This window comes from Chiloscyllium plagiosum, unplaced genomic scaffold, assembly GCF_037043375.1.
Source record: "Chiloscyllium plagiosum isolate Xiang-an unplaced genomic scaffold, Cpla_swu_hap1 HiC_scaffold_14, whole genome shotgun sequence".
In the NCBI taxonomy this organism is placed as follows: Eukaryota; Metazoa; Chordata; class Chondrichthyes; order Orectolobiformes; family Hemiscylliidae; genus Chiloscyllium; species Chiloscyllium plagiosum.
Window position 1 is genome coordinate 74,525,390 of NW_028270152.1, and position 13,597 is coordinate 74,538,986.

Genomic DNA, 13,597 nt, shown 5'->3' on the forward strand with positions numbered 1-13,597 from the left:
GCCTGGTTGGGAGCCAAACAGAAAACTGTTGTCAGCAATTTTTCTTTAGTTCAGAGCCCATCAGCTCCAGGATATTGGCTTTTGCTCTCATACAAATCACAATGTGCTTCAATAAACATTATTATAAAACTGCCACATCTCTTTGCACAGTTTCCTTGGTTTAAAGCAGTATTTTCTTTCTCTTAGTCCACAGTCCAAATGCAATAAAAATGTTGCACAAGAAAGGAAAGCACTGGAAAGACTAAAAACAAATAAAAACATTGTTATCCTACCTGCAGACAAAGGACACTTGACAGTCATTCTAAATTGAAGAGACTACATTGAAAAAGCAAATGCACTACTTACAGATACCAATATCTACCAACAAGTGGCGAGCGACCCAACCCCACAACTAGAGAACCAAAATCACAGCTCTACTCAAAAAAACTTCAGAAATCTGGACAAATAAATAAGACCGACTTTCAAAAAATGAAACCTGACGGATCCAACACACCACGCTTCTACGGATTACCCAAAATTCACAAACCAGGATCCCCCTCAGACCCAGTCTCACTGCCTGGAACACCAACTTACAGATTGGCCAAGGAACTACACGAAAGACTAAAACACTTAGTAAAAGGCTCATGCCACTCCATCCAAGAATTCCTGAAGACCATCAAAGACACTAAGATAGAAGAGGATGAAATAATGGTCTCCTTTTATTTAACAGCCCTGTTACTTCAATCAACATTAACCTGGCCAAAGAAACACTAACTACACTATTAGAAGACCCAAAGACACACAGTCCAAACACCACTAACTTCATCAACAAGGAGAATATCATCAAGCTAGTGGACCTATGCCTTACCACCCACTTCACCTTCATCAACAAAACCAGCAGACAAACCAATGGAATGCCCATGGGATCTCTGATATCAAGGTTCTAAGCAGAGGTAGTAATGTACAGACTTGAGCAAACAGCTCGGCCAACCAGCCAACCCAAACTCTGGGTCTGCTACATGGATGACACCTTTGTCATCACTAAATGAAACAAGTTAGAGGAAACCTTCAAGACCATCAATAATACCCTTACTGGCATAAAATTCACTAAAGAGGAGGAAAACACCAACAAACTGCCATTCCTCGATGTCACAGTGGAGTGAACAGCCAATGGGGAACTTCAAACCAGCATCTACAGGAAAACAACACATACGGACCAAATATTGAACTACAGAAGCAATCATCCCAACATCCACAAACGAAGCTGCATCAGAACATTATTTCAACGAGCCAACACACACTGCAGCACAGAGGAACTATGCAGGAGCAGAGGAAAATCACCTATACGTGTATTCAAAAAGAATGGGCACCCAATGAACACAGTCTGCCGATTTTTTACATTAGATTAGACTACTTACAGTGTGGAAACAGGCCCTTCGGCCCAACAAGTCCATACCGACCCGCCGAAGCGCAACCCACCCAGACCCATTCCCCTACATTTACCCCTTCTACTAACACTACAGGCAATTTAGCATGGCCAATTCACCTAACCTGCACATTTTTGGACTGTGGGAGGAAACCGGAGCACTCGAAGGAAACCCACGCAGACACGGGGAGAATGTGCAAACTCCACACAGTCAGTCGCCTGAGGCGGGAATTGAACCCACTTTCTGGCGCTGTGAGGTAGCAGTGCTAACCACTGTGCCACCGTGCTGCAACAAACCCAAGCAGACAAAACACATCCAGAGAGCCTAGCCACTCTCCCCTAATCAAAGACATCTCAGAAATGACTGCCAGACTACTCAAACCTCTTGGCAATCATGGTAGCCCACAAACCCACCAACACACTAAAACAGCAGCTAATGAACTAGAAAGTCCCTATACAGACAATGAGCAAAACTAACGTCATTTACAAAATACCGTGCAAGGACTGTAACAAACACTACATTGGACATACAGGCAGAAATCTAGCCACCAGGATACATGAACACCAACTAGCCACAAAAAGACATGATCCTCTCTCACTAGTATCCTCACATATGGATGAGGAAGGACACCACTTCGACTGGGGCAACACATCCATCCGAGGATAAGCCAAACAAAGACATACACGAGATGTGTGAAACTTGAAAGGGTTCAGAAAAGATTTACAAGGATGTTGCCAAGGTTGGAGGATTTGAGCTTTAAGGAGAGGCTTAACAGGCTGGGGCTGTTTTCCCTACAGCAGAGGCTGAGGGGTGACCTTATAGAGGTTTACAAAATTATGAGGGGCATGGATAGGGTAAATTAGCAAAGTCTTTTGCCTGGGGTCGGGGAGTCCAGAACTAGAGGGCATAGGTTTAGGTGAGAGGGGAAAGATATAATAGAGACCTACGAGGCAACTTTTTCACATAGGGAGTGGTATGTGTATGGAATGAGCTGCCAGAGGAAGTGATGGAGGCTGGTACAATTGCAACATTTAAGAGGCATTTGGATGGGTACATGAATAGGAAGGGTTTGGAGGTATACGGGCTGGGTGCTGGCAGGTGGGACTAGATTGGGTTGGGATATCTGGTTAGCATGGACAGGTTGGACTGCAGGGTCTGTTTCCATGCTGTACATCTCTATGACTCTGTAAGCATGACATTCCAACCGGAACTCTATCAACAAACACATCGAGTTAGACCCCATCTACCAACCCCTGAGTAAAGGAACAGGAAGTGACTTCACCACAGAAAATAAGATCACCACAGGAAATGACATCACTAACCCAAAGAAACCCAAACATATAAATAGAAAACAGGAATTTTCAGCATTGCTTCGCGTGAGGTCCACTGAAGATATTACCTAGTAATGTAATGAAACATCTGGAAATGAACCTTTCAGCTCAGCGATCAAACCTACATCCAAAACCCATCACTAACCACTAATAGACTGAAGGATGCTGCCTGAACTGCTGTGCTCTTCTAGCACCACTAATCTAAAATCTGGTTTCCAGCATCTGCAGTCATTGTTTTTACCTACCTGAAGGATAGAATTAATCTGCAATTGGAGAGGCAGGCATTAATCAAGAACAATCAGCATGGTTTTGATAAGGGGAGGTCATGTCTGACCAACCTGATTGAATTTTTCAAAGAGGTTGACCAGGTGTGTATATGGGGGCAATGCTTTTGATGTCATCTGCCTGGACTTCAGCAAGGCTTTTGATAAGATCCAACATGGGAGACTGATAGCAAAGGTGAGAGCCTGTGTGATCCAAAAAGACCACAGCTAGAGTATTGCATGCAGTTCTGGTCACCAGATTATAGGAGGAATGTGATAACATTGAAGAGGAGAGGGGATTTGCCAGGATGTTGCCTGGGCCAGAAAGTTTTAATTAAGAAGACCAATTAGACAGACTGGATTGTTTCCTTGGAGCAGAGAAGACTTAGCGAGCACATGATTGAGATGTATAAAAGGTTAAGGGCATAGATGGAGTAGGCAGGAAGGAACATTTTCCCTCAGTGGAGGAATCAATGACCAAGATCTAAGGTAAAGGACAGGAAGCTTAGATGAGTTGTGAGGAAAACATTTTCACACAGAAGGTGATCGGAATCTGCAACTCACTGGGCAGTAGAGGCAGAAACCCTCATATCGTTTAAGAAGAATTTAGACGTGCACTTGTGTTGCCAAGGCAATATAAGGTTATGGTCGAAAGTGTGGTCCTGTAAAAGCAGGTCAGGTAACACCCAAGGAGCATCTGCAGTCCTCACTTTCTCCAATGCAAGGTTGTGGGTCAAGTGCTTGATAATGGAATTAGTTTGGTGCTATTTTTGACCAGTGCGGACTCAATGGGACAAAAGGGCTTTTTCTGTGCAGTAGATCTCTGTGACACCCAGACTCCAGGAAAATATATTAAAAAGCTGACCGTGATGTTGCCCTGGGTGGAAATATAAAGAGGTGAAACTTAACTTCCAGTTCAATAAACTCCTGGTTAAATCTCGGTTAGAGAACTGGATACAGTTCTGGGCAGCTCTGAGAGAATGTATTGTCCTGACAGGGGGTTCAACACAAATTCATCAGAAGGATTCAGTAGTTCAGGGTAAATACACTACTCTGGCATTCTCTTAACTCTAGACAATTAAGGGATGATCTAATTGAGAGATTTAAAATAACAGACGTGAAAAGGTGCATATAAAGAAAGCATTTCCCATGCTGAGTGCCCAGACCAGGGGATATAGCCTTGAATGTAGAGTTAGGGGCAGGCAGAGGCAATATCAGAAAACATATCTTCATGCAAAGGTCACAGAATACTTTCAAAAAGTGTTGAAGCTGGGAACCAGTAGAAGAGCTAAAAACTGTATTGCTGCTGTTTTGTTAGGCAGGGATCTTAGAGATTACAAAACCAAACTGGGTAAATGGAAAAACAGATCAGCTATCACCTTACTGAAATCTTTTTTCTAACAGACGTAATGAAGGGCTGAATTGTCTCCATTAGTAGAGTAAAAATTCTATGATTCCATGGTAGCGAAATGACAGAATAAGCTTGAGGGATTAAACAGCCTTCATTGGCCAGTGTTCCAAGTCTTTGTTACAACCGACAATAGAGAGCATAGACAAATGTGATCTCAAAGTTTTCAGAGCCAGCGTCTTTCAGAAGTTGTTGGAACTTAATGAATGCAGTCAACAGGAAAGAGATATATGACACAGGTGTAACCCAAGGCAAGGAAACAAGGCATCCATAATTGCTAAGGACCAGCAGGTTTGATGGACACAACATGGAAAGATCACAAAATGACATAGTAAGTGTACTTAGGCCGCTTCCACATTCACCATTTTGTTCCTTCTGTTCTCCCCAACCCTCTCTGTGGGTCACCTTTCCTTATTTTGTCCCAGAAACTGTACCTGCATCACGGGCATGCCAGTGGGAATACTCTAAGCTGAAGTGTCAGGACAAGGGAAGCAGATCATTGCTCTCCTATGACACCCAAACACTTCCACCTCTGTGATGGGTGGGGTTATCTCTCAACAGTAGATGGATTACTGTCAAGACTAATGATCCCAAAGAAAGCTAGACCCAGGAAAGTTCTGGTGGTGTCACTACAACAAAAAATTGCATTCGCATCGCTCCATTAACATTGAAAAACATGCTTCACAGAATCATACAGTGCAGAAAGGGGCCCCAGCTTTTCCATCACATCTGGCTGCTTTCTATGCCCCGTAGCACTACAACTTCCTCCATTACTAATAAATGTCCAATTTCCTTTCCAAAATTGCTTAGAATCTGCTCCTACAGAGGAGCGTGGACAAGCAAAGAAATCGACAGCAAGATACATGAAGAGATATTAGCAGAGGTGACCAGAAGCTTAACTGGTTTTAAAGAAGGTCCAAAAGGAGCAGAGAAAACAAGATTAGAGAGTCAGACAAGTTTAGGGGGTAAATGACAAAGCCTCAGGGCAGTGCAACTGAACACACAGCTGTCAAAAGAAAAGTGGAAATGGACAAGAGGCCAAAGTTGGAGGAATGTTGCAGAGAGCTCACTGGATTATCAGGCTGGAGGAGATTATTGAGATTACTAGGAAGGGCAAGGTCATGAAGCAATTTAAAAAGATGTATTAAATTTAGGCAGTGCAAGTCGGTAAACTGAGTTGAGGAGTGAATAGAAAGTGAAAGTTAGCATGATAGGGCAGCAGAGATTTGGATAAGTTTGAGCTTAAGAAGTTTGGAAGAAAGGGCAGTTGAGAAAAGAACTCAGCCCCATTTTCAAAATTTTCAGACAATTTTAGTATTTTCAGGTAGCAACACAAGAGGCTGTGACTCTGAGTCCCGCCTCAGCCCATGTCCATTTGCTGAGGGGCAAACTCACTGCCAACTTCAATAAATGACTCCTGTACAAAAAAAATCAGCTGCTTTCCAACTTTATGTCTCTGTATCAGGTAGAAATCGTATCACATCAAGAACGAAGCCCATTTGGTCAACCCAGCTCTAGCTCCAGAAATACCAGCCATTACTGGGGTGCAAGGACAAGGTGGAGAGCAAATAACTCAGAAGGGCACCAATTCATAAGAGCTATCTACCTGCATGAGAGTGTTCTGGTACAGTGAATGGCACAATCCTCTTCTGAGAAAGGCATCTCTTGTGTCCAATAAGATGGACGGACTAGTTGTACACCTTTGGAGCGGTGGTAGTCATTCAGAGGACTTCGCTGACCTAAAAAAAGAAAAAGGTGATGGATTTAACTCAAATGGGACAAATGGAGGCTCTGTAACTTTACCTGTCCATTGAGGTTTGGATAGACATCGAAGGACCAACGCTCCTTTCTGGAATCAGTCTTTGCTTCTGATCAAGGGCGATGTACATACCAGAATCTACAGCAAACATTGTGTGCTAGATGTATTAATTAGCAAATTATAAAATTATTCATACAGGAACCATTTACAAAAGAAAACAGTATTGCCACATTACTAGTGACCTAGGACCAGATAACATAGCCCATGACAAGATGTTTTACCTTGCCCAGAACAGAAGCAGCTAAGGATACTGCATGTACTTGTAAGAGTTAACACAAGAAGCAATCCTTTTCTCCTGTAGTATAAATTGCTCTGATTGAGTTTTGGCAACCATTCTGTCTTTTCAGCAATATTCAAATTCTGCACAAGCAACAGAGAGGTCTTTGGATGGTTTCATGTTTGAGCCACTGCTAAATTTAGGGGTTGACTGACTAAATATTGACTTATTCTGTTTACAATCTTGTAAAACAACCTTGGAGCTGTTAGTCAACTGATCTCCAAATTGTGGGGATATTTACTGGTGGAATCTTGTGTTCGCATGGTCAAACTCCAAAAAGTAACAACAAACATGATCTGTCATCAAACCTATTTATCAACAGCAATATCTACCCTACATATTTCAGCAGCAAACACAAATCCAGCAAATCATGAAATGCTATCAGCTACACACTTCAGTGGAGTTCGACTTCCTGAGTTCACCACAGTCAGATCAATGACATGCGTCAAGGTCAGGCCTTCGAAATACCTCAAACCATTACAACTTATATTATTCAATTATACATTTGAATAACTACGCAAACTGATATTATTAAAAACTAGCTGCTTATGTTTCCTTACCCTCCAGATGATTTTGTCAAAAATAACAAATACGATACAAGAGAAAACCACAGTGTTTACTCCCCTCCAGTGTTCACTATAACTACAAACTAAATCACTCAGATGTAAGCATTATCATAATGAAATCGGGTCTGTTGCTCAGGAGATAGGGATACTATCTTCATGCCAGATAGTCTGGGTTCAAGTCCTATTCAACAACTTATGGATGGCATTACTATGTCAGCATTTAATGCTCATCCTTAATTGCTCTGGAGAGAGTAGTAGTGACCTGTTTTCTTGAATCACTGCAGTCCTGTGGTGTAGGGACACCCAGAGTGTTGTTAGGGAGGGAATTCCTGGATTTTGATTTCCAGCAACAGTGAAGTGTAATAGTTCCAAGGGATATAGTTCTAAGTCAGGACGGCATATGGCCTGGCAGAGAACTTTGATGTGGTGGTGTTCCCATGCATCTGTTGTCCTAGTGATTTTTGAGATTTGTAGCCCAGCTTGATGGTATGTAAGTTAGCTTGCTGAGCTGTAAGGTTTGTTTTCAGACGTTTCATCACCATGACTAGGTAGCATCATCAGTGAGAGTTTCCAGTGAAGCACCTATGGTATGTCCCACCTCTCTATTTATCTGTTGCCCTTGCTATTTTCTAGGTGATCAAGGTCAAGGCTTTGAAAGATGCTATTCAAGGAGCCTTGGCGAATTGCCACAGTGCATCCTGTAGATGGTACAACCTGCTGCCACCGTATGTTGGTGGTGAAGTGTGTGTAATTCTATGCAGATGGATGGGTTTTGGATCCAATCTCTGATGATCAAGGAAAAATAACTAATGGAGTTGCCGATCTGATTGAGCTTAATATTCTACCCTGAAAACTCCTGCAGCGATGCTCAGTTACTGAGATGATCATCCTCCCATAACTACAACCATTTTTCTTTGTGTTAGGTATGATTCCAACCAGTAAACAGGTTTTCACCGATACCCACTGGCTTCAATTTTTGCTGGGGATCCTTGACGTTAACTCATAAAAATGTGTTCTTGATTTCGAAGCCAGTCACTGTGACCTCTCCTCTGAAATGCAGTTCTTTCATCCATGTTTGGTCCAAGACAATGAGTGCTGCCTGTGAGCATTATAAGTGACACCTTCCATTACATTGGTGATCACTGACAGGATGGTAATTAGTCGGATTGGATTTCTGCTGCTTTCTGTGAGCAAGATTTCCTGGGTAATTGTCTACATTTTCAGGCTGTCTTCTGGCTGTACTGGAACAGTTTAGGTATGGCTATGGTCAACGCTGGAGCCCAAATGTTTGTTAGTACTGCCATGATGTTGTCTGAATCCACTCATTTTGCAGTTTCCAGTAACTTGATCTGACTCCTTATATCATAGTGAATGAATCAAATTGACTGAGGACTGCTACCTGTGATGCTAGAAGCAGAGAGTGATCTGCTTTCAGATCATAAATAAAGCAAAATACTGCAAATTCTGGAAATTTGAGATATAAACAGAAATTGCTGGAGAAACTCAGCCTGTCCAGTGGCACCTGTGGAGATAGGAAAAATAGAGTTAACATTTCAAGTTGAACATGATGCTTCTTCAGAACTGAAAGGTGCTGAAAAATGGTAGCCAGTCAGAATGGCCCTGACCTTCCAGTTACTTGCCATTTCAATAAATCATCTTGCTCTCATTCTAAAATTTTCATCGTAGATCTGTTGCACCATTCCAATAAGGCTCAACACAAACTTGAGGAACACACCTCATTTTCCATTGAGGCACTTCAGAGCCTCTAGGATTCAATGTTTACTTTAATAACTTCATAGCATGGCCTCTGTCCTCCATTTTGATTAGAAACCTCCATCTATAACGTGGCTGTGTCTTGTTTGTTTCTTGCTGTCTTGCTCTGAGTGGAGTGGGCCTAGTTTCTCCCTTTTTACATTTTTATTTACACCCATTATGTATCTCTAATTTCCCTCCACCAACATTAGCATTCCCTTTGTCTTTTGTTCTAGGCATACTCACAATCTGTTCCACTCACTTCACCACCCCCTCTGTCTGCAGGATAAAAAACACCATTTTCCAGCCATCAGTTCTGAAGAAGAGTTATACTTGATTCGAAACAGTTTCTATTTCTCTCTCCACAGATGCTGCAAGACTTGCTGAGCTTCTCAAGTATGTTCTGAATCTATTTGGTACATCTGCTGAAAAATGGTTGCTTCAATCTTTGCACTGATGCACTAGAACCATTAAGAATGGGATTGTGGAGATCCAAGATGGCGGCGACCCAGCAGGTCCGAGTCTACAGTGCTCCTCCCAAGACTTGGGTAAAGTGGGTCACCCACCCCCACCACACTTACCAAATCATTTATAATAGCTGTTTAATTTAATTAGTTGTTTAATATCAAATTTAAACAATCTAATCTTTAGTAAAAATGACCAAAGGGAAGGGAGCCCGCAGCTCTCAACAAGCAGGAACCCCTCCCCCACCCTCTCCAGCTGCAGCTGAGGCGTCCACAGCCGCCCCGGGGGACTTACCTACAGTGACAAGCCTTGTAGAAATGATCTCCAAACTGGGCGCGAAGATCGACGCTTTCATCGAAGAATCCCGAAATCGATGGGACTCACTCTCGGCCGCGCTGCAGAAGCACGACCGAGACATCCAGGAAATCAAGCGCGAGTCGGAGGGGTGGAGCTAAAGGCCGCGACCTCCGAAACTACAGCGCAATCGGCCGTGGATCAGGTCCAGACTCTTGAACAGCGAGTCCGGACCTTAGAGAATCACATTGACGACCTCGATAATCGAGGTCGCCGATAAAATATTCGTTTGCTGGGCCTTCCCGAACGGGAAGAGGAAGGCCAGCTTACAGTGTTTCTCGAACAGTGGCTGCCACAGCTTTTAAATTTGGAAGCTGGATCAGGCCAGGTAAGGTTAGAATGGGCCTACCGAGTCGCAATATGCGGGCCCGGCTCGAACCAGCGCCCACACCCGGTCCTGTTCCGGCTGCAGAGCTACAAGGAAAGGCAGATACTCCTAGAAGCCTCGAGAAATCTTGGAAAAGACCCCCAAGCTATGATCTATAAAGGATCCAAGATCATGTTATTCCAGGACTTTTCCCCTGCTCTGGTCCGAAAGAGGAAGACATTCGACGAGGCGAAGAAGCGTTTAAGGGACTTAAATATTCAGTACTCCTTACGCTACCCAGCGACGCTACGCTTTAACCATGAAGGATCCATATATAACTTCGGATCGCCAGAAAAGGCTAAGGAATTCTTGGACTCTCTTAGATAAACTGTAAGACATAATGGATGTTGGTTTGCCTTTCCACCCGCTTTGGTTTATATCCCCCCTTTTTTTTCTCTTATCTTACTGTTTAATATTATCATGGGGGGTGGGGAGAGGGATTTGATTTTCTCCCCCCCCCTTGGGGTTGTTTTCTTTTATTATGTATATATGTGGGATGTATGTATATGTGTGTGTATATATATAGCTGGGGGGTTTGGTTAATGTTGGTGGGGGGAGGTGGTTACCTTATTCAATTTTATCTCTGTCTTTAGGAGCGGGGTTGTTTCTCTCTTGTTATTTTGTATTACTATATTTATATTTAATTATTATTTGTTGAGGTTGTAATTTTATAGTTATATATTTATATATGGTATTAACATTACCAAATATATCCAGGTGTTGGTATGGGTGGGGGTAGGGTGCTCACTGTTAACTCTAGCTTTGTATTATATCTGAATTCTCCTCATTTTATTGAGGAGCGCCTGGGTCAAGGGTGGGGCATTGGTTGGGAGTGGATATGATGGACTTTTGGAGAGGAAGTGACACCCCCTGGGAACAAGGGAGAAAATCTCCACTTAGATACGTTTTATTTTTTTTTATTTAGAAATAGTTTTTTATTGTATTGTTGTGAGTGTATTAGAGAGCCTTTATTTTTGTAAATTTTATATGCTCTACGCTCGGGATGTTCTGGATAGGGTTTCCCCTCCCGAAGGGTCTTGGATTTGCCCAGATGATTATGGTTGATCAGTCGGTTAAGTAGTGCACCTGGAATGTCAAGGGGAGTAATTCGCCAGTCAAAAGGAAGAAAATATTATCAAATCTTAAGAAGGAAGGAGTTGATATAGCTCTCCTACAGGAGACACACCTGTCGGATAAAGAACACTTGAAATTACGACAGGGTGGATTTGATCAGGCCGTTTTTTCTTCTTTTAGCTCAAAAAGCAGGGGAGTTGTTCGGAAGAATTCTTGTTCGGAAGAATTTCCCTTTCAAAATCCTAAAGCAGATAAAAGGCGGATCTGGACGATATATTTTGATTAAAGCCCTCATAAATGGAGAGGAATATGGGATTTTAAATTTGTACTGCCCCCCGGCACACCCCTTTAAATTTATAACGGAAGCCTTTTCAAAATTGATGGCTTTTGGTGCCCGTCATACAATTATAGGGGGAGACTTTAATTGTATTATGGATCCGGAAATAGATAGGATTCCCAAGAGTACTGCAGGAGTATCTCCCAGATCTAGACAATTGATGGATCTGAACAAAGAATTAGGATTAGTAGATGTATGGAGATGTCTTCATCCACAGGGCAGAGATTTTTCTTTCTACTCCAATCCACATAAATGTCATACCAGAATTGATATGTTTTTTGCCCCCTCGATTTTTTTAAATTCCATATCATCCTGTAAAATAGGTAGTATAGCAATTTCCGACCACGCTGCTGTATATATGGAAACTAAGGCGAGGAACAATGGGACATCCCCTCGGCATTGGCGTATGGACCCCTTCCTAATGAAAGATAGTAAATTTGTAAAGTACTTCTCTCAAGAATTTAAAACTTTTTTAGAAATTATTTCAGGTACAGCTAGCAACCCATCAATGATGTGGGAGACCATCAAAGCTTACACGCGAGGTTTGATCATCTCCTACTCAGCGACCCAGAAGAAATTGAAGGGAGAACAACAGCGTCTGCTTGAAGTTTGCTTAAAAGCAGCTGAAACAGCATACACTGATAGACCTTCTATTATTAAATTGCAAAGGATTAGTGCTCTTAGGACAGCTCTAAACACTACGCTTACTCAAACGACTTAGAGGGAAATATTATTTGCAAAACAAAGGTTATATGAATATGGCGACAAACCGGGTAGATACGTAGCATTTCTTGCAAAGAAAAAAAAGGCCCCTCAGACATTACGTCTATCAAGGAAAGTACGGGTATTTTTACTCATGATCATAAAAAGATTAATGCGGTCTCTATAGAATTTTATTCTGAGTTATATAAATTGCAGGATTGTGAAGATAGGACGAGGAGGATGCAGTCATTTTTTAAAAATTTGACCTTTCCAGGCCTAACTCCGGAACAGGTTTCGGTCCTAAATGCTCCTCTAACAGTCCAAGAAATACTTGATGCAATTAGGCAACTTCAGAGTGGTAAGGCACCGGGCCCAGATGGTTTTCAAGCTGAATTCTATAAAGAATTTACAGAAATATTGGCTGGTCCACTTATGGACATGTATAACTATGCATATAGTCAGGGCTAAAATCAACGAGGTAAAAACAATGACTGCAGATGCTGGAAACCAGATTCTGGATCAGTGGTGCTGGAAAAGCACAGCAATTCAGGCAGCATCCGAGGACAGGCAAAATCGACGTTTCGGGCAAAAGCCCTTCATCAGGAATAAAGGCAGAGAGCCTGAAGCGTGGAGAGATAAGCTAGAGGAGGGTGGGGTGGGGATAGAGTAGCATAGAGTACAATATGTCAGTGGGGGAGGAGATGAAGGTGATAGGTCAGGGAGGAGAGGGTGAAGTGGATAGGTGGAAAAGGAGCTGGGCAGGTCGGACAAGTCCGGACAAGTCAAGGGGATCGTGTTGCTGGAGGTTAGAAACTAGGATGAGGTGGGGGAAGGGGAAATTAGGAAGCTGTTGAAATCCACATTGATGCCCTGGGGTTGAAGTGTTCCGAGGCGGAAGATGAGGCGTTCTTCTTCCATGCGTCTAGTGGTGAGGGAGCGGCGGTGGAGGAGGCCCAGCACCTCCATAATCTCGGCAGAGTGGGAGGGGGAGTTGAAATGTTGAGCCACGGGGCGGTTTGGTTGATTGGTGCAGGTGTCTCGGAGATGTTCCCTAAAGCCCTCTGCTAGGAGGTGCCCAGTCTCCCCAATGTAGAGGAGACCGCATCAGGAGCAACAGATACAATAAATGATATTAGTGGATGTGCAGGTAAAACTTTGATGGATGTGGAAAGCTCCTTTAGGGCCTTGGATGGAGGTGAGGGAGGAGGTGTGGGCGCAGGTTTTACAGTTCCTGCGGTGGCAGGGGAAAGTGCCAGGATGGGAGGGTGGGTTGTAGGGGGGCGTGGACTTGACCAGGTAGTCACGGAGGGAACGGTCTTTGCGGAAGGCGGAGAGGGGTGGGGAGGGAAATATATCCCTGGTGGTGGGGTCTGTTTGGAGGTGGCGGAAATGTCGGCGGATGATTTGGTTTATGCGAAGGTTGGTAGGGTGGAAGGTGAGCACCAGGGGCGCTCTGTCCTTGTTGCGGTTGGAGGG

The 13,597-nt window shown here is 43.2% G+C and overlaps 1 protein-coding gene across 1 annotated transcript in view; it reads right to left on the reverse strand.

Annotated features, from left to right (window-relative positions):
- The window catches only part of mst1 (macrophage stimulating 1), an 85,542-nt gene that overhangs the window by 60,609 nt on the left and 11,336 nt on the right, over nt 1-13,597 (reverse strand). The window contains exon 2 of the mRNA XM_043708469.2: nt 6,015-6,147. Within this exon, the coding sequence (XP_043564404.1) occupies nt 6,015-6,147 (133 nt within the window). The remainder of the gene's footprint in view (nt 1-6,014; nt 6,148-13,597) is intronic.